This window comes from Eriocheir sinensis, chromosome 65 (genome assembly GCF_024679095.1).
Source record: "Eriocheir sinensis breed Jianghai 21 chromosome 65, ASM2467909v1, whole genome shotgun sequence".
Classification (NCBI taxonomy): Eukaryota; Metazoa; Arthropoda; class Malacostraca; order Decapoda; family Varunidae; genus Eriocheir; species Eriocheir sinensis.
The window spans coordinates 2,308,513-2,330,859 of NC_066573.1; the positions used below are offsets into that span (position 1 = coordinate 2,308,513).

Consider the following 22,347-nt stretch of genomic DNA (forward strand, 5'->3'; position numbering starts at 1 on the left):
TTGACATGGCTCTCCAAATCACTATTCATTGTCCATATCTCACAGCCATACAGTAAGACAGGGAGCACAAGCAACTTAGGGGGACTCTCAGTCCACCTGTTAATCATGAACATGAACTTTCTTTTTGGTTCCTGAAAATGTTTTTCTTATATCTATTACTATTATAATGTAATATTAAAAACCTAAAAGTTTGATGAAATTTGAACAAACAGTTTTTGAGAAAAGTTTTTTCTTTGGAAATACATCTTGATTCCGTGCAACAATCCTCCTTTAGTTTCGGTAGTACACCTTTGACTGTTGGTCCACGAAATATTTATACCCAATGCTGCAATTTGTCAGTAAAACATTTGGACAATGTATTGTCATTTTCATGAAAAAAAAAGTATTGCTCAGATTTTTTTTTTGCCTTGATATGAAGGAAAAAATATAAAATCATGTCTAAAAGAGATATCAAAAATGTGTTAAGGACAAAAATTCATCTTTTCTCTCGCTTTGATGTGATACCATCACTTTTTATCATAAGTTAGTTAGAAACTAAGGGAGGAGTGTCACTCCAAATACCAAAACTTACATGTTGAGAAAACGGTCATTTTTTCAGACACTGCCCTAGGGGGAGCAGCACACAAGCTAAGCACTTTCATCAAGGAATGATGCCATATCGATCAGAAACAATGATATATTATTACAGAAATATCACAAAAATGAAGCAAAAAAGCCTATATAATGTAAAATGTTGTAAACAGTGCTGTAAAATAGAAAACTAAGGTATGCAGAGGGAGGGCTACTCAGATACTTTTTTTTTCTTTTTGACCAGGAAAAATTTGTCACAGACACCTGAAACTTTCACAGAGCATGGAGGAATGATAGGAGAGGTTGTGTTGTTATGAGGTCCCGTCCAAAGTCTATATATATACCAAGTCAATTGACTTGGTAGCCTATACGTATATAGACTTTGGACGGGACCTCATAACAACACCGCGTAACACCCACACAAACATACATGTTACGCATCGGGGTTCGCTCCTGTTCCGCCAGCTGTCAGTTTTTGTGCGTCCCATCAAAGGATGTTACAAGGTGAGGTTACGCGGTGTGTGGACAATACATGTGTTCGACGCGTATTACTAGTTGGCAGCATGCGAGTCTGCTCAACTCGCTGACAGCTCAGTACTCAGTAAATTTACTGATCCATTGCATGAGAACTATTTGTATGAACTGTGCCTTACCACCATACCCGACTTGAGTGACCTACAGGCAGCATGTAAAAAAAAAAAGATAAAAAAATTGTTGTAAATTTGGGCCCCTGTATCTTTTTCTTATTTATTGACTTATTTTCTAATCATCGGGGGCCCCTGAATGTCCAGGGTCTGAGGCTGCAGCCTCATTAGCTCCAGTGGAAATCTGCAGCTGTGGACTACCAATGAAAGGAATCAATAGAGTAGACGATCACTGACAAGAGACTGAATGTGTTGAAAGGAAGTAACAAAACTTGAAAATTTGGAGGTACATTCTCACGTGGAGGCCACTCCCTTGGGGGAAGTTCCCTCTAAGGGACCTCTAGGGTGTCAAAAATATATGTAGATATAGAGAGACTGATGTGTCCAAAATTTAGGATCTTGTACTAAATAAATTATCATTAATAAATTCACATTAACTGACATTGTATTGTTTAACCGATAGCAGCGACGGTCTAAATTTGTGCCATAATATAAACCCCCCATAATAGATGATACATAATCTGATCACAAATGGTTTGATATATATTATGAAATGGTTTGTGTGAGGGGTGATTTTTTCTCATTTTTCTTGCTTGGAGGGACCATTAAGAAACGTGATCCCCACTGCTACCGGGTTAAGTGCAGACATTGCAAATATTTAGGGTATGAGGAATTTATCCAAGAAGCAGAAATTGAATATTCAGTGGGTGTGTTTGAGTCCAGGTCCCAGTGCAACAGTGTTTGATGCGTCACTCAGGGTTTTAGAGTTGAATCATTGACTGTTATCAAATGTTATGAAAAATAGTAAACAAAGCTGCACCTGTCAATCAAGAAATGATTACTGAACACAAGAAATGTTTTTGCTGCAGCTTCTGATAGATGTACCTTTGCCAGACTGACCAGTCACTTTCATTAGCAATTCAATAGTGTTTTTTTTCTTTCCCCAATATCTCTTGTACTTTACTTGTACTCTGTAGTTGAATTTTTCAGGGAACTCAGTTTGCCAATTTCCACAACCAGTAGCTCCATAAAATATGACGAGATGATTTACAGTTTCAAACAAGAAAACATCATATGTACATCTGCCCTACCAGTACTGTATTAGTTTGCAACTTGCCTTGAAGTTCCCATTTTATTTACTCTCCTTTTCCACACAAATCTCTTGTTTATTAAACAGCTTTATGTCTCAAATTACACCACAGAGTAATGGCAAGATCTTCCAGTTTCAAATTAATCTGACCAGCGAGTAGAAACATTATAGAAAGATTAACCTGTCTGCTGCGACTGTCATGGATTTGGCTTTCAGTTGTAGTCTAGTTACATATATCCCCATGTCTTTCTCTGCCTCTGTGGTGGATAGTGGAGTGTTTCCCATGTGGTATTGGTGTGCTGGATATTCCCTCCCAAGGTGCAGGACTTTACATTTTTCTTCACTGAATTGTAGCAGCCACTTTTTGTTCCACTCCTGTAGCTTGGTGAGGTCTTACTGTAGGAAATCCGAAGTCAAGGGGTTAATGGGGAACTTGTTCTTATTTGCATATCTAATAACACTTGAAAACTGAGATATTTTATCAAATCCCCAATAATTACAGGTTTCTGAATGTTTTGCCTTTGCTCAGTCCCACATAAAGTAGGTCTCAGACTGTATTTGTCATTTGTCTGGGATGACGTGCGTGCAAGAAACTTATAAGCTTTCTGAGGTGTTTTAGTTTCATTAGCTTTGACCCTTCATTATTTTTTTTTTTTTTTTATTTATTTTTTTTACATTGTGGCCTATTGTGCCGGTAGGCTTCTTCGCGGTGGGGCCTGATGGTCATCCCAGCCCATTCTGGTGCAGGCGAGTGTTTATAGTGGTGCCATCTTGCATTGGCTCATGCTGCCCTCCCGGAGCTCATCTTTAATCCTAGAATCTAGAGTCCGGGTTGATAGGTGGTCTTCTGGACAGCATATGGATAGTTTTAAGCCACTCGGCAGCGGCTGAAAAATCCCAGCTTGGTGGCACCAGGCGGGGATTGAACTCGCGTAGTCCTGAACACGGCGCTGTCACACTATCCACTCAGCCACCGCCTCCCCTATAACCTTTCAAAAGTGTTCTAGTTTTATTACTTTTGACCTTTCACCCTTGTTTTGCATTGAAAGATTGCCTGTTTATGTTCTTACCTTCTTTTCTTTCTAGATATGTATTGAAATTTATTAATACAGGTCACCAGTTTGAAAACACATTTGTTCATTTTAAACATTAATTTTTCATTCCACAGGTGGCATAGCCATTCCTGGTGCTTGTATTGGTATCTTCCTTGGGGGTTACCTGCTGAAGCGCTTCAGCTTACGGCCCAAAGGCGCCATTCAGATGGTGATGGTCTTCAACCTTATTGGGCTGAGTTTTTATGGACTTCTCTTTGTGCTCGGCTGTGACAATGTGAAGATGGCTGGCACCACTTCACCATACTTCAATACGTAAGAATTTAATATTGCTTGTTTTCTAGTAAAGCTACTTTTTTATTTCATCGTGAAGCGGTTTTGCTTTATGTTGTGAATATTATGTCATTTTAACTAATCTCAACAATATTAACTGATGTGTTTTTTTAATTAAACTCTTATGCATTATTTTAGTCATCTTGCTGGAGGTTCTGCCTCAACAATAAAAATCACCATTGGGAAGAATTGAATAGATATGAATATGAAGTGGGTCATACCTGCTTTCAAAATGACCACTTAAATTCATAACTTCAGACTAAAATCTGTTTTTTGTTTTTTGTTTTTCTCCTTGCTAGCCCTCAAGCTCTAAATAACCCTAGTGATTTGAGTGGTAGGGTACCTAGCTGATTTTATATGCTCTTTCTGACATATCTGCTCTTTTAATATTTGTTAAGGCAATAAGGAAAAAAAATATAATATTCAATTTATTATTTTCTTTGAAGGTCAATGGCCCACTCTGTGTCCAATGGTGCTGGTCGGTTGGATGGCGGCGGCTCCTTCCAAGTGAACCTAACAGCTTGGTGCAACACAGGCTGCTCTTGCTCTTCATCCTTAGTGGAGCCTGTCTGCGGCAACAATGGACTCACTTATTTTTCCCCCTGCCATGCCGGGTGCTCTTCATACTCCCCACAGCACAAATTTTCAAACTGCACCTGTAAGTTGCCCATTCATATTGGAAGAAATGGTACTATATCAGAATTTTTGTTGAACTAGGAGCTCAGTTATGACTTTAATTTACAACACAATGTCAGAAAATAATATATATGCAGTCAAGTCGCGTATGGCACAGTTAATTGGTTCTGAGTAACGGCTGCGCCATAGGAAACCGCGTCATGGGAATAACTAATCTCTCTCTCTCTCTCTCTCTCTCTCTCTCTCTCTCTCTCTCTCTCTCTCTCTCTCTCTCTCTCTCTCTCTCTCTCTCTCTCTCTCTCTCTCTCTCTCTCTCTCTCTCTCTCTCTCTCTCTCTCTCTCTCTCTCTCTCTCTCTCTCTCTCTCTCTCTCTCTCTCTATATATATATATATATATATATATATATATATATATATATATATATATATATATATATATATATATATATATATATATATATATATATATATATCACTTGTATGTTTATCAATCATGAGATGATTCAGCAGTCATTTTAAAAAAGAAGTAACCATTGCTCGCTCCCCTGATAATGAACACTTTCTTTCAGGCATACTTGGAGAAGGAAATCAGTCTTCCCCATTTCACACAACCTCAACTTCCCCGGTCACTTCCAGTGGCTTCTCTGAAGTTACAGTGGTTCCTGTGGCCACTGCTGGGCCATGCTACATCCCCTGCAACACCATCATGCCTTTCATGATTCTCCTCTTTTTCATGTGCACTGTAGTTGCTATAAGCCAGATGCCACTTCTGATGATTGTGTTAAGGTAAGATAACACATTATGGTTGCAGTCTAGAATTGACAACTAAAAAACATTTACAGTTTTCTGCTCTAAACTAGAAACTAGACCTGCCTTCATCCATACAATTTTTATTGTCCTTTTGCAGTAACTATCACTACTTTTGCCAGATTTTTCTTTTCAATTATTGAAATGAATCATGTAGTTTAACAGTTGTACATTTTTTTTTCTGTTTTTTGAAGTCTCTGTATAAAGTTTTTGCTTATGAATTCAATCTTGCAGATCGGTGGATGAAGAAGAGAGATCATTTGCTCTGGGAGTACAGTTTGTCATCTTCAGACTGATTGCATATATTCCAGCACCGATTATGTTTGGTTCTGTGATTGATTCCACTTGCCTCCTATGGAAAAGTTCCTGCGGAGAGAAAGGAGGAAGATGCCTCATCTATGACATTGAGGAATTTAGGTTTAGGTATGTACTGAGTTGCTTCCTTTACATCTAATATTTGAGGCCCTCAGTGTTCGAAGGGCCACTCGTGCCAATATAAAGAATCCAAGAAAACGCATTCAGGGTCCAGTGAACTCTTGACAACCATAACTTCATTATTTTTATTCTAAGCCAATAAACTTTTTTCTCAAAATGACAGGTAGACATTCAAAATTCTGATAGAATTAAATATTGTTCGATACCATGACTCTCAGTACAGAATTTTTGCATTTTTATTGCAACCTGTGTTATGATTACAAAAGTTACACCAAATTCTGAGTGCTCTTTCAGTGAATACTACATATGATAATGATGTTTCATGATTAGTGGAACATAAAAACTGAAATCATCATCATCATCATCGTTTAACGTCCATTTATTCCCTATGGTGGGGTTGGACGGGATATGAGCCTCCTCCACTGTTGCCGGTCCATAGCCATTTCTTCCGTGATGTTCAGCCTCCTCATATCTTCCTCCACCACCTTTCTCCATGTCTTCCTCGGCCTTCCTGGTGGTCTTCTGCCCTCTACCTCAAAGTTCAGTGCACGGCTCAGGATGTGTTCTTCTCCTCTTCTCCTCACATGTCCAAACCATGGTCTTACTCAGCAACTCCTCCAGGCCCTCCAAGACACTTCTCACCACTTCTTCATTTGAAATTCCATCTTGCCATCCGATTGGCATCAAATATCTAAGCATTCTCACATCACATCATATCAATAGTGCTTCCAGCTGTTTCGTCGTAGCCCAAGTCTTTTCATGCAATACACCTTGGATTAATCCCACAAGAAGGAGCATCATGCTAACATGACTAATTTTCTAGGTATGTTGGCATCTGTACTGCAATCAAGATTATCTCAGCTGCCATATTTGTGTTTGATTGGCTTCTCATCCGCTGGAAGTACAAGCTAGACATGGAGGGAACCATGACTGTAGGTGACATAGTCAACTCCCTCATGTCAGTGGATAAGGATGGGGAAGAGCCATCAGATGACCTGGAGGAGAGTGTGTGGCTGCCAAGCCTTCAGGGAACCCAACAGGCTCCTCCCCCAGGTGTCACCTCACAGACTACCTCAGCCCTCTCAGCTGGTCCTACCACCGCTGCTGCTGCCGCCCACCATCACTACCACCACCGCCGCAATGGCTCACTTATCAGCCGGCCTCAGGTGCCTCCCCACGGCTCAGGTAAGGCTACAGCAAAATTGTCAACTGATGATTAAGCAATTCAATTCACTTATGCTTATGTAGAGAAATACTTTAATAAGGTTATGCTAGTGTTGGGTGAAATTAAAACTTCTGCGTCTTACGACACCAAACCAGGGGTTCCTCCAATCAGGTCTCCATGCAGGCCCCATTCCCATCTTAAGTACATCATGGCAAGATTTATTGCTTGGCCCAAGGCACAAACTTTGTGGGCACCTCCTTGGCCTCCTCCACCGGGGATTGTTTCTTAAAAAAAATACCCAGTGAGCATGGTCAGCTTCTAGGTAGCTTGACATATCCCCATATGGCCAGAGTTGGCATTCATAGACTATGCAGGTAATAGGCCACGATCCATTCTCACAGAGTAATTGCCACTTTGACTCAATATCATTCCAGCGATATCTCATGATTTTCATTCGTCACTTATTATCAAAGGCATCAATGCAGCTCCAAGTCACTATTTAATGTCCATATCTATGGAAGGGAGCACAAGTGACTTGAAGATATGGACCTTTGTCCTTCTGCACAAGCATCGACAACACTGTATACTATTCGTGCTAAGCAAGTTCACAAGGCCAAGCCAGTTCACGGGAAGACTCCTTAACAAGGCCCACCGTTGATCTGCACTACACTACCAAAGTATGGGAAATTTTCCAAAATATCAACGTCCTCGCTGCACACGTGAATAGACTGTACTGTTTGATTTACTAAGCCTTCAAAAACCTAAACTTTAATCTTGGCCCAGGAGACCTAGAGTTCCAATGGCTTTGCCTCCTTTTACAGTGTCTTGAGCCATCACCAGAACCATCTGCAACACCATAAGGATTGCAAGGATTAGTATCATTGGCAAAAATACAGTCAGTGACCTTCGTATTGCCACCAGATGCTCTACAATGACTTAGGTCCACAACTCTCCCTAATACCCAGTCAATGCAACTGATGATGAAAAGTGGTGGTGCAAGAACACACTCTGGCCTTACTCCCATATTCACTGGAAAGAAGCTGGACACACACACCCTCACACTTCACAGCATTCCCACAGTATTGGCTAATCAATAGGTCAATAGTTCTTTTAGGAATCCCACTGAGTTGTAGGAGATTCCAAAGTGCCTTTTTATGCACTGAATCAATTGCCTCCTTGAAATCAATATAGGCTTTCTTTGTGCCTCCCATCATAGTCTTCATCTTGCTTCATTGGCAAAGGAACACCCCCCTATCACACCCACTAGCGACTATTGCAAGACATCGTAATTTGGATATCACCATTACGTTCAGAGAGTGGAAACACAATACAATATGAATAACCAAATAAAATTATCTGCTCTTTTTTTACGTTGTTTAAAGGACATTTTATGAAAACAACACCTGTTGTGTAAGGGTTAATGTGCACAATTTATCCAATCTGGCATGTCCTTTATATAGGTGTTTTCTTTGTATATGTGTGTGTACACACACACACACACACACACACACACACAGGGCAGAACAAGTATAGCTCCTTTCTCATACATCACAACTAGGTAAACTACGTAAATAAATAAATACACACTACACGTAGCACACACACACACACACACATACGCACACACACAGTATACAGAATTTCTCATTTTGATAACTGTTTTTAAACCAATATCTTCTGCCAGGCCACAAGAGATCTCAGTCAGGCTCATACATTCCGTCACGGCCGTGGGCAGGACTCTATCAGCACCGTCGCTCCCACTCCAGTTCAGGCTACCAACACATCCCAGCACCCCCAGGCCCGGCACCCCAGGGCATCCTCACCACCCAGCCAGGCCACCAGCGCCGGGCCAGCTCAGGTCAGCAGGTCACTTTCCGAGGGCTGGCAGAGGACCCCAGTGACCTGACAGGGGTGAGGGTGGTGGTGCAGGGCCATGCTGGTCTTGCAGATGAAGAAGATGTAGCTATCAAGGTTTAGGAGAAATATGCTTTAGATTCCAGTTACAACTGTACTTAATTTTATGTTATTTTGAATTATGACCAAAAAAAAGAAATTTATGTAGCTGGAGTTATTTTGCATACTTATGTATATACTGAATACACTGGTTAATGGACTTCGCATATTTATTGACACAGTAATCTCAGAGACTAGACTCTTGCTGATGTTTCTTGCTATACCAAACTTACAAGAATTGCTGTAACTTCAGAAGAAGACCATAGATCCATAATTTTAGCTTTTCAATGCTTCCATGCCTTTGGAAATGTTTTCAAGGCTGTTTTTCCTCTGGCTTGCCAACAGTTTTCTCGAGCATTTTTACAACAACAGAAAACGTTGAGTAAATGTTAGGTGATTTGGCGGCTCATTACTTGTAATGTGCATAGTACCTTGCATATACAAATTTTAATTGACAGTTTAGTTCTTTCATGAAATAAATATTTTTCATTATCTAAGATACAATGTAACATGGAAGGACAATAATTGTATGTAATACTAATATATACAAATTCTATGTAAATCTTGACTAAGTAATTGTATAATAATAGCTGATTATTTGAGAATAACTAAAAAGTTTAATAAGTAGCTATTCTCATGATCAGCTTTTGTTGGGAAGTGTACATTTGTGCACCAGGTTGTTTATTGTATATAGATATTTAGACTATAGATGTATTGTGACAACAAAGTGCCTAAAGTAGCATGCCACTGGTACCAGCTATGCTGAATCATTCTTGTGCTCAACTAAGCTTTAGTCAAAGTGAATGTTTGGGTACTAATGGCAGCAAGAAACTGCACAAGCAGGAAGCTATATGTATGTTTATTGCATTTAGCATCAGAATCAATATTATTTAATGTCAAAAGCATCAGCAATATGGCATTTTTTTATGAAAAGCCCATATACAGTTTCATAGAATAAACAAATTTCATATGAATGCATTGATGTGTAAGAAGTTAATATTTTTGATGTTTTACCTGAAAAGAGGGATTGTTAAACAGGAGCATGTGTAGGGAGAAAAATTGTTGGTCTGACAGGAAGATTTGAAGGTCCAACATCATTAAGAATGCAAGTTGAAGGTAAAAGTCATTATGTATAGTAAGAGTACGAGTTGAGGGAAAAGAGTAATTACTTAGTAAAATATTACACCTTGCATTACCATTGTAAATTTACTTGTGTACTGTTGTTTATAAATATTATATAATGATCAGAATCAGGTTCATATTGTGTACCTGGTTAAAAGTACATATGATTAAAAAGAAAGCCTTAAAAGCTTGAGAATATCATATCATATATATCACAATATCATATCAAGCTGTATTTGAAGTCCCATCTTATGAAAATGAACCTGAACATTTGCATTACCTTTTCCACCATACTACATGCATAACACACTGACACACACACACACACACACACACACACACACATACACACACACACACAAATTGGACAGTGAAGACCTAGTGGTACGTGACAGAAGTGTGACAAGAGGCAATGGTAAGAAATTGAAGAAGAGCGACTGTAGGAGAGACATCAAGATATACAGTTTTCCATACAGAAGCACAACAACATGGAACGGACTTGACGAGGAGACTGTGTGTGTAAAAACGATTCATGAATTTAAAGCCAAACTGGATAATAAGCGTTATGGAGATGGGACAGCACGAGCCTAGTACGGCTCTTTTCCTGTATTTCACAACTAGGTAAACTAGGTAAACACACACACACACACACACACACACACACACACACACACACACATTAGCTTGCCTACAAAACTACAGTAAAACAACAACAAACAACAAATCAAGTCATTGAACGCAACATTAATATCAAGCATTATCAAGGATCAAACAAGTTTAACATTGTTGGTAATGGCAAATATCTGATGCTATTCATGCTGGCTTGTGAGTCTTTACAATCTTTGTAACAGTGGTTGCATGTGGGAGAAAACAAGAAAGATAATATTTCAGCAGAGTATCATGGCAAGCTCTTGATCTATGTAGCCTGAATGTTTGTTTTATGTTAGTCTTGTGAAAACTGTTTAATCCAGTAGCAGCAGGGATCATGTTTCTTAATGGTCCCTCCAAGCGAGAGAAATGAGAAGAAAAATAACCTCACACTAACCATTTCATAATGTATATCAAAGCATTTGTGATCAGATTATGTATCATCTATTTTGAGGGGTTTATATCATGGCACAAATTTGGCCCGTCACTGCTACACAGTAAAGCCACAAATTTGGCCCATCGCTGCTACCGGGTTAAATGAAAATTGCTTCAGTTCCTTATTTTACTTAATGTAATTTGCAAAAGCACTTGAACACTATAAGGCAGCATGCATCAAGAGTTTTCTGTGTCTGGAGGCCATGAATGAAACTTGGGAGCCTGAGGGGATATGGAGTGATCTGCTGCTTAAAGGCCCGTCCACACGATCGAGCAGTGCCCTCGAGCACTGGCAAGCAGTCTGCCCATTGATGGGCTTACCACTTGTGCCCGCTGAAATACTCGCTTGTGCCCGCTGAAAACCTAGTAGTTTTTCAGAGGGCATAAGCGAGTTTTTCAGCAGGCACAAGCGGTAAGCCCGTCAAGGGACAGACCGCTCGCCTGTAGTTGAGGGCACTGCTCGATCGTGTGGACGGGCCTTAATACATAAATAAATATTTTTATCACAGGGGAAGGGCGGGAAATGATAAACGGTACTTTTTAGAAAGTTGTCGTATAACATCCATTTCCTGAATACTAATGTGAATGTCATTTGTCAGTTATAGATAATACATTCAAATTATTTTTCTAAACTGAATAACTTTACAACTTGACAAAAATGATGACACTTTTTATCATGTCTAAGCAATAAGGTTTCAAAAAATATATGATTAAGTGACAAGCCAAAAATTACATTGAAGTATTTGGGTTACTATATTATCCCATACCTTATGAGTGGAAAGCATAACACATAATTTCAAGGTGATTACTGAGCCTTTAGATAATTATATCAAAGTTCTTATTTTTTTGTATATGAAAATGCAACTGTTGAGAATATCAAGATCAGCCACAACCACAATCAAATGGCCTCACAAAGCATTTTATACTAGAGGAACTAGCTACTGTAAATGATGCTGTCCAAAGCATAGGTTAACGTGTTCTGGGGAAAAAGTTATGAGCCTCCTGTCAAATATAGCTTTGGATTCTGATATTCTAAGTGTGCAAAATATAAGCTTATGAATCTCGTCACCCTCATAAAATAATCGCCTAAGTCATTTTTCAGCGATTTCTAGGTTTTTGTTTACATCAATTTTTCAACACGTGATGCCCATATTTGTATAGTTGCCTTCATCATTCAGGGTTTGAGTGTTCTAGAATTGGCCTTTTCATTTCTGCCTAAATCTTGAGCCAAATGAGATAATGACAGTTCTTTTCTGATTTCCTGTAAAGTAGAAAATAATGACTTAGGCGGTTTGTTTACGAAGGTGACGATATTCAATGTTCAATGAAACATAAGCTCATTAACTTGGAGCTCAAGAATCTTTGTCAACTGTGCCACACACTTTACTCTGAAGGGTTGTGTTTCTGTGCTTCAGTCTAGAGTTTCTTGCAGTATTTATGATGCACAAAGCCTCACTGAGAAAGCTTTTCTCCTGCTACCACAGCAGTCATAGTTAATGGTAATCAATCCATACATCAATACATTTATATTTTCTATTTATTTGAGAAATAGAATGTGCAGTTCACAAACAAGGTTACTTCTTACTATGTGATTTAATTTTTAAAATATATTTTTTCATGTCTCACATGCTTCTTAACTAAACTTTCTCTTGGATGAAATTTGTATGAAAATTCTGTAGGTGTGGATTCATAATTATATGTATGGATGACTTATTATGTATTGCAGTCAGGTGTCTGTATCCTATAGAGAGGGTGATCTCAAAGAATACATGAAATCAGGAAATGTTACCCTCCTTAAGAAGTAATATTTTGAAAAAGCTCACTGTAACAATGTAGCCTTTCAGCCCAGAGGGGCAGCTGAGTGTGAGTGAGGCAGCAGTTGTAGGCTGAGAAGCTCCTCACATATAGACATAGTTTTTAGGTTTTCAGTATCTAGAGTCTCTAAAGAATACCTTTTTGATTTCATGAGTAATTTGAGTAATTTATTGACCTCAAAAATTATAAGTAAAAGTTAGTGTAGAGTAAAATTGGTAGGATATTTCAAGCATAATAGTTTTCAAGTAATTCAGAAGAAAACTGTAGATTCTCAGTCATAAATCATGTGCAATACTACAGAGTAGAGGAGCTGAGAGCTGCCCTGTGGAAACCACATCAGGAACTGCTGCCAAGTGGCAAGGCTTGTGGGGGTTTTGTAGAGTCGGGAGATGGAAGGTTGGCAAATGCCACATGTTATATTAATTGTATGTTTTTGGAAAGGTAAATGTGAAAAATTCTATGTGTTCTGGAATGAGGCATTTTTTTTATATGCAATATTTTGTTTCATTCATTCATTCATTCTCTCTCTCATATATATATATATATATATATATATATATATATATATATATATATATATATATATATATATATATATATATATATATATATATATATATATATATATATATATATATATATACGTGTGTGTGTGTGTGTGTGTACAGGTTGAAAATCCCTTATTAGGAATGCTTAAGAGAGGAAGTTTCAGATTTTGGAATATAGTGGTACCCCAGCTTCCACACATAATTGATATTGTGTGCATTTGCAAAATGTGAAAATGTGTCAGATCCAAAGCAATGTTTCCAAAGGAAATGCACTTCAATTCAGTTGATCCATTCAGGGCCACCAAAAGGGGTCCATGAAAGTTTTTTTTTTACTGAAATATGAAAATATTGAAACAATAGAAATATAATTTTATGTAATTAGAATAATTTCTGAAAGAAAACATTAATAGAAACAGAGAAATAAGAACTTTACTTTTCCAAAGCAATTTACATGCATAAGTGGAAGTTACAGACAAGGGAGGGATTAGAGAGGAAGGCTGCTGGTTTTAAGGGGGCAGTCACCTTCCATGAGGACATTAGGTAACTTTGATTTTGGTGTGCTGTGGTCTCTTCAAATGCTAAATATTACTGATTTAGTCATACCATATTCTTTGATAAGCTCAGAGTATCCTTTATCACTCACTTGCAAAGTTTCTCTTTTCACCTCAGTTGTAGCCTACATTTCCCTTTTACCTGTATTTTCAGCACTGTTTTTGGATGCCCATTGTTATTTGTTTCATGTAGTATTAATTTTTGCCTCATAAAATGGTTAGACAGAAACACAAGACAGCAAGCCAATACTGCAGAAACCTGCCACCGAGGATTTTCCTTGCCCACCACCGACTGATTTCTTTATAAGGCGGGTATTTGTAATTTTCCATTCGTGGAGACTCATAACAGCACTTGAAAAATTCTGGACTTAAGAATTTCGGGTAAAGGATTTCCAACCTGTGCAAACTATGCATATATATATATATATATATATATATATATATATATATATATATATATATATATATATATATATATATATATATATATATATATATATATATATATATATATATTATATTGGTTATGAAATAAGCATATAAACAATTGGGAAAACTTTAGTCCACTGTCTTTCTTATTGTAAAATATACTGTTAGTGTTTGTATTTTTTTGTGCAAGGTCTTTACAAGTATTATAGACACATTCTATTATACTTCAATATTATTTTGTGTATAGCAACCAAGGAATAGACTCCTTGATAGCAACACACTTTCAACATCGGTTCCTTGTTATGGATTACTGGCCCTTGACAAACAGTGAGGCAGTATGCCTAAAAGATATTCAATATTGTATCAGTTCTGCCTATCCATTATATGTACATTTTGTCATTATTTATTTGAGTACCACAGACAGTTTCAGTGCCAGAGAATCTCATTGTGGTGGTGTTGTGCTGCTTAGGCCAAAACACCGCCAGATCAGCTGTAGGGATTAAGACTGGCGGCAACAATGTATGACAGCAGCCACTCTCCAGCTGCCAGAAAGAAGATTAGTGTTCTGTCATGCCATGTCTTATTCAAACATCATGTCATCAAACTACAGTGTTGTGTGACTTGAATCTCATTATGCTGTTAGAATGTTACATATATATAGTTTGGACCATGACTTTGAGCTTACTATTAGATGATAGACATTCTTCTATCATTGCAAGTAAAATATAATAGGTCAAGGTTTGAGAATCAAGTTGCATTTCATGAACACTTAGAACACTGACATTTTTCTTCAGGAGGTAGTCATGAGGAATGGCCTAATATTTTCCTGAAGTATGGCACCCATCTTCCCACAGTTGATGACTCGATCTATAGGGTATCAGGCAGGCAGAGCAGTCACTATATGCCCCTATGTAGAGAATCAAGCTTGCTCTCCTTCCAGTGTTTAAAAAATACAACTGTTATCTTATGCCAGGTGAGGTCATAGCCTTTGCATGCTGTCCCTAGGGTGTCAGGTGCAGTGCGTGCAGGGGCTGCTGCTGCTGCTGCTGGTGCTGCTATTGCCGCTGCTGCTATTACTGCTGTGGTGTCTGTCAAGCACAGTGCACAGCAGGTTGTACATGCACCTGGTGTGGTTGACTATTAATAATGAATATATAGTTTAGAATATGGTTCTATTAATAACCTCGAATAATATATTCCTCTATATTGCCTTGAAAGATTAAGATCATGGTAGTTCATTTTCTTTCGTATGAATGATGTGGAAATTATTCAAGTGTGTATGTACTGTATATTATTATTGTTATTATTATTATTATTATTATTATTATTATTATTGATTTGGAGATATTTAATTGGAACTAAGAAACAAGTGGTTGTAATTCAGTACCACAGTAATATTAGAAGCGAAGTGAAGAGGATTCAAATGCCTTTTGAAACGATGTCAATGTAGCAATACTCCTTAACTTGGCGAGTTTAAATTCGCCAGGGTTCCCTTCTGATAATAGACCTCATAGCAAACACATATTCACACCCTCACCTCAAACTTAATTATTTTCATACATTGAGAAGTATGCTTTAAAGAAAATGTTGTGAGCAATCTGAAAATGCCCAGTCCCATCCCTTAGCCTCAACAAGGCAAATTGGACCTCATCAGCCACTATTGCTAATTTTATGCAATACATATAGGCAGAACACACACTCACCGACTCACCTTATTGTGTGGTTCACCCCCAACTCGGACCATTGACAACTCGGACCATTGACAACTCGGACCGGACCGCCACCAACTCGGACCACAACATACCAACTCGGACCTGATCTAAATATGAATAAATAGAACAAAAGGTAAAAACAAAAGCTTTACCAACAAAACTACATGGTTAAGAAATAAAAAATTAAAATGTAGTTGGAAACAATAGTATAAAAGACTTAAAACAATAAAATTCACGCATCCAAGAAATTGTCTGCAATTCAGAATTAACAAACCTAAAATTAAAATTACATTGATTCACCTGAGGTGTGGGTCTTGAATTCGAGTTGAAATAAATGATGGTTCAAGTTTGTAATAAAAATGGCCAGAGTTGGTGGTTCAGAATGGTCCGAGTTGGTTGAGATGATGGTCCGAGTTGGTCGTTCAGAAAGGTCCGAGTTGATTAAGATGACGGTCCGAGTTGGTATTTCAGAATGGTCCAAGTTAGAGATAGTCCGAGTTGGACCTACCCCTATTGTGTTGGGCCTTTCGCCCTGCCAAGTGCCCAACTGATCAATCCCACCCACGAGGGCCCCCAGGATAAAGACTTAACCAGCGGGACTTAGCTGTTATTGTAGAGACTTTCAGATATAGTTGTCTGAATAAGTCAGCGATGTATGGCCTGCCTTGCTGTAGGTAGGAGATTAATGTAGCTGCCTGCTGTTTAAGTCTGAGATATGAATTAGGACTACTTAAATTTTAGCTGATGATTCCAGGGTCACCTTCATTGTAGTGAATGCATCATCCCCCAAATCATTTTTTATGGAGTTGCTTTAAATGAGTCCCCATCTCTATTTTTAAAGGGAAGTGAAGCTTCCTAGCTCACCTTTTATCTTAAAGGAAGGTGTAGCTTTATTCTTAGGTAATCCTCACTCTGACAGTAATGGGTCTAGAGTGTAGCGTTTATAGGGTAAGTCCTCACTGACTTTATTTTGTCTTTTTTTTTTTTACGCAAGGGCGTAAAAAAAAATAATAATAATAATTAAAAAAAAAGCCCACTACTTACTGCTCCTGGTATATAGATTTATCCTCGTTTATCCTCACTCTGAATATAGTATACAGAGTGTAGCATTTTAAAAGTAAAGAAGATTTATTTAAGAGGATAAAAAGAACAGAAGCAGCTCGGGGGGCGGGTAGAGTACGCTGCATGCCTCTTCCAGATAGATTAGCCCCTGACCCTGAGTAGTTGGGGTTAGTAGTTAAGGGAAGCGGTGGCTGAATGGATAGCGTGACGGCGCCGCGTTCAGGACGACGCGAGTTCAATCCCCGCCCAGTGCCACCAAGCTGGGATTTTTCAGCCGCCGCTGAATGGCTTAAAACTACCCACATGCTGTCCAGAAGACCACCTATCAACCCGGACTCTAGATTCTAGGATTAAAGATGAGCTCCGGGAGGGCAGCATGACCCAATGCAAGATGGCGCTACTATAAACGCCTGCGCCAGAACGGGCTGGGCCGACCATCAGGCCCCACCGGGAAGAAGCCTTGGGCCAACCATCAGGATCCACCAGGAAGAAGCCTACCGGCGCAATAGGTCACGACTTAAAAAAAAAAAAAAAAAATCACAAGGAGAGCACCCTTTATAAATCACCGAGATTGTCCCTAAGCATTCTTTGGAATCTTTCTGTAGCCTTCCTTTTGGGCCTTACAAATTGACTAGATTTTTGTTTACTATTGTTGCTGGCCTCTGCACCCCCGTTTTAATTGCTCCTTATTGGATGAGTCACTGACAATTCTAATGGGTAGGGATTGCAGATAGAGTGGTATTGAATAGACCCACTACTTTGCTTAAACTTGACAGTCCTTATTTTGCCATCATGACCAGCAACTAATTCCAAGACCTTGCCCACCATCCAAAAGGGTCTAGGTTTACTGGCTTTAATTAATACTATGTCTCCTACTTTAATTCTATTTTCCCAGCCACTCTGATATAAATTTCTACCATGTTCTCTAAGGCTCAGCAAATAGCTCTCATACCACAGCTTCTTAAAACTTTCCATTAATTCCTCCTGTACTTCTAAGGTCTTTTCTAGTGATGGTTGGCTTTGATCGTCAGTCCAGACATCACTAGCATCTAATCAGTGAGGAATTGCTATGTAGTCTTAAGAAGAAATTAGGTGTTATGAACTCTAGCCTCTCAGAGCTAGATCAATATGTCAAAGGCCTTGAATTTATAGCAAATTGAATATTGGAAAGCGTTGTTAAAAGCTCAAAATATGTCAACTTGGATCTTCCTACTGCTTTATAAAGATTGCCTTTCAATACTCTGATCAGTCTTTCCCAGGCAGAGCCAACCGAAGCTGAGTATAAAGGAATTCTAATGTGTTTAATGTTACATTTCTCAAGCTCTGATTGAATTTCCTCGGACCGTAGAGAGTTTTCAAGTAAAGAACCACCTTTTAAAAATGACTTGGCATTATCACTATACAAGTACAGTAAACCCTCAGTTATCCGGGTGCACCGTATCCGACCTCGCCCGTATCCGGGAGTTTTCAAAAATATTTGATTTTTTCCAAAAAAAAAAAAAATTGTCGCGCGCCGCCAAAAGTCGTTCAAATTGCCCGCGCGATGCCTCTAAGCTCTGCCCGGGCGGCGTCAAAGCTGGCGTCACACAGGGCAAATTTCGCCCAACATGTTGGTCGTTTTTGTTGGCTGTTGGGCAAAACGAACAACAACCAACAAGATCTGGCGGGTCGGGAAGAATGGACAACAGATGTGACGTCAGACTGGTTGGGAGGAAACGGGGTCAAATGACATTCGTGCTATAAGCTGTAAATGTAAATTGAAAATCAATCATCGTACATATTTACTCAAATTATCAACGGTAAAACTCCCAAAACCGACGTAGTACATGTGCAAGTATGCGTTTGTGATTTATTTGTCCAGTGTGTAAAGTTATTTATAACACTCAACCGGTTGTATGGTGGGGCACCGCCGCCCGGCAGCGGGGCCATGGGTTTGCCAGATTGGGCGAAAAGTAGCGGATTGGGCGACTTATATGAAGGCTATACGCTACTTAACTTTTTAATCCACTACGTGCTACTTAAATTTTGAGTAATTCTGAGATGTATTGGGCTACTTCATGTTGAAATCCGCAACTTTTTTATGTGTGAGTAGGCTACTTATCGTCAAAAGAATCTGGCAGCCCCGCCCGGCCCGGCGCCTGCCGTGGCCGGGGCGGAGTCTGTGCCTGGCGCGAGGTATAAACAAACTAGTCATGGACACCCCAAAGGCTCTTCTGCAGTTGTAGCACATGCTTCATTATGTGCAATGCGGCAGCACAATCTTCTAAATCCTCAATATCCTTCCGATTCAAGGTAAAGTGGCTGGGGAGATGCTGGCGTGGTGTTTGTTGTTGTTGTTGTGGCGCGGCGTCAACACAACAGTGTTCAGGGTCACAGTGTGATGCACAACATTGTTGGTTGGCGATTATCACCAACAAAAACGAGCAACATGTTGGCAGAAATTTGCCCTGTGTGACGCCAGCTTGAATTAATGAACACAGGGCAAATTTCTCCCAACATGTTGCTTGTTCTCGTTGGTGATATCGCCAACCAACAATGTTGTGTATCACAGTGTACTGACCCTGAACTGTTAATATTGTGTTGACGCCGCGCTCCAACAACAACAACAAACACACGCCAACATCTCTCCATCCACTCTACCATGAATCGGAAGGATATTGAGGTTTAAGAAGATTGTGCTGCTGCATTGCACATAATGAAGTATGTGCTACGACTGCAGAAGCGCCAGAAGAGGCAGTGTTCTCCATCTCAACAGTCTGTTTACCTCGCGCCAGGCACAGACTCCGCCCAGCATACCATCACAGTCAGTTGAGTGTTATAAATAACTTTACACACTGGACAAATAAATCACAAACACATACATGAACATGTACGTCGGTTTTTGGAGTTTTACAATTGACAATTTGAGTAAATATGTACGATGATTGATTTTCAATTCACATTTACAGCTCATAGCACGCATGTCATTTGACCCCGATTTCTCCCAACCAACCAATCAACCAACCGTTGTCCATCCCTCCCGATCCGCCAAATCTAGAGTTCCCAAGGCTGATTGGGCGCCATTTTTGGCCTTTCGAGCACCGCACCGACTTTGAACTGAGGTAATAAAAACATAATTTTACCTATTTTGGAGGCGAATTCGGCTGCTTTTTAATGTAACAATGCCTTGCTGCCTAGCCTTCGGCTGTAGCAACATGCCACAGAGGGGATACAAAGTGTATAATTTAACTGCAAGGCCGCTGAGAAGACAGATCGAGGTGTGCTAACAGTCAGTCGTCTTGGGAGGAAACCATCGGTTATGACAGCAAGACACACAGTGCCATTGTGTGTGTCTTGCTGTCATAACCGCCCTCCCTTTGTACTGTCTATGGAAAATTGGAAATCATTGTGAGAGGCACAGCTACAATTAAGGATTGAAACAATCGTTCACATCAGGTCCAGCCATCGAAGCTGATGAGGGAAGCTGTGGCCCTTGTGGCCAAAATTATTGGATGTGATCTCTCCCACAGGGCTCTAGCTATTATTACAAACTCACAATGGATATTTCACACTCATCAAGGCCACAGTCTAATAGACCGGACGTGTTACAAGAGTTTAATGAACAGAAGCTAGCTTTTGGTGAGCCATACCTGTCTTGATAAAACTCTAGAATCACACCCAACTCACTTTAAAAGTTAATACATTATTTGTTTAGATTGTATTTGCCAATCATCACTCTGGTAACCGTTTCCATTATTATTACTCGTTTATGAGATTTAAAAATGCGGGGAAATATTACTATTTCAGCGGTGATAGGTTAGGTTACTATTTGCACATATACGTACGTCAAGGGTCTTCAGCTAGAAACTCCTCTATAGGTTAGGTTATACGTGCATCTTTATTTAATAGCCTAATATATAAGGTTGCACAGTCTTCATTTTCATGGGTACCAATGTCATTATAATATTGTTATGCCGGACGTGTTACTTGGGTTCCGTGTCGCCGTCAGGAGACTCCGTGGGAGGGAGATATGTAAACACTTTGCACAGCTTCTGTAGTTTAATATTCTTCCTTAGTAGTACACTTCACTCCGACTCTTCACTTACCACTAGCTTACTATGACTGGGACTAGCACTCTCTCGCCCTCTTCTCCTATATATATCCAGAACAGTACAGCCTAGAATGTTACAGTATATTTTAGATCATACAAGAACATGTAGCAAAAGTATGTGCGAGTTGGCAACACTTCCCGCCTGGCGCCTGGCCGCGCGGACGAGGCTTTGCTCCCCGCCCCCTTGCTCGCTCTTCCCGGAGCCTTCTAGAGCCCCATGGACGCCGGGGAAGCTTCCAGCACAACAATATGTTGAAGACGTGCATTTTCCTACGTACAGTATTCTCTAAACCTAGCTATTTTGACCCTCAAGCAAAATGAAACACGTTTACATGGCCTTAATATTTTACTGTATTATTATTTTTAATCAACAATGAGTATTTAAATTAAATCAAATGTTATTGAATTATAATCATTGATGACTTATTTTCACAATACCTTGGGCTCGCACAGAACATTTATTGCAGCAATAGTATGTGTGTGTGTGTGTGTGTGTGTGTGTGTGTGTGTGTGTGTGTGTGTGTGTTAACACAATAAAGAGAGCAGCACGGCGAGTAATGGAATCAGTGTCCCCTCCACCCCCAGATAATTAGTTTACACTAATTTTCTCTCCATATGCTAAAGTTTACTGCAAGCAGGTAATGGGAAGGAAGCAAAATGCCTTTGCATTGATGGAGCTTGGGTAGTGTGTCAGCCACGTGGCCCATGACAAGTATATCAAGGCTCATGACGTTCAGGAGGCAGCGTCCCTCCCTGCAGGCAAGTCAGGCGATGAAGGGATATATAGGTAATAGAAAGACTTCCCCAGCTGCTGCCGATACTGTTTTACAGCGATAAGTATTGTTAAATCCATCCATCACAGCAGCAACACTCAAAGAGAAGCACCCAGACTTGTGTGAAGTCTCTCAGTACCCTCTGCAGCGCTGCCGCCGCTCAAGGTCGTCAGCAGCCCGCCGTGACACGCATATATCACAGGCTACGTGGGTTACTGAGTGCCTACACTGAGACAGTGCCTGATCGTAAGGCTAATAATAATATCCTGTCACCTTCTTATGGCACATTACAACGGCTGGTGACCAAATTATGGTACAGTATAAGGGCGTAATGGTGGGATGGCGATACCTGTTGATGTAAACACAAACTGTCTCTTATTTCTTTCCCACAGCTCGTTGGCTGCTGGCTCCCTGCTGGCTGTTAGAGGAAGGTGGGCAGGTCTGACACAAGTGTGCTTAGTTTCATTGGACGACTCG

General features: G+C 39.7%; 1 protein-coding gene across 1 annotated transcript in view; it reads left to right on the top strand.

Annotated features, from left to right (window-relative positions):
• The window catches only part of LOC126987499 (solute carrier organic anion transporter family member 3A1-like), a 55,796-nt gene extending 40,398 nt beyond the window's left edge, over window positions 1-15,398 (top strand). Inside the window, exons 12-17 of the mRNA XM_050844468.1 lie at window positions 3,473-3,671; window positions 4,136-4,347; window positions 4,895-5,111; window positions 5,367-5,555; window positions 6,391-6,752; window positions 8,417-15,398. Of these exons, the coding sequence (XP_050700425.1) occupies window positions 3,473-3,671; window positions 4,136-4,347; window positions 4,895-5,111; window positions 5,367-5,555; window positions 6,391-6,752; window positions 8,417-8,709 (1,472 nt within the window). The 3' untranslated portion in view covers window positions 8,710-15,398. The remainder of the gene's footprint in view (window positions 1-3,472; window positions 3,672-4,135; window positions 4,348-4,894; window positions 5,112-5,366; window positions 5,556-6,390; window positions 6,753-8,416) is intronic.
• Window positions 15,399-22,347: the final 6,949 nt, after the last annotated feature.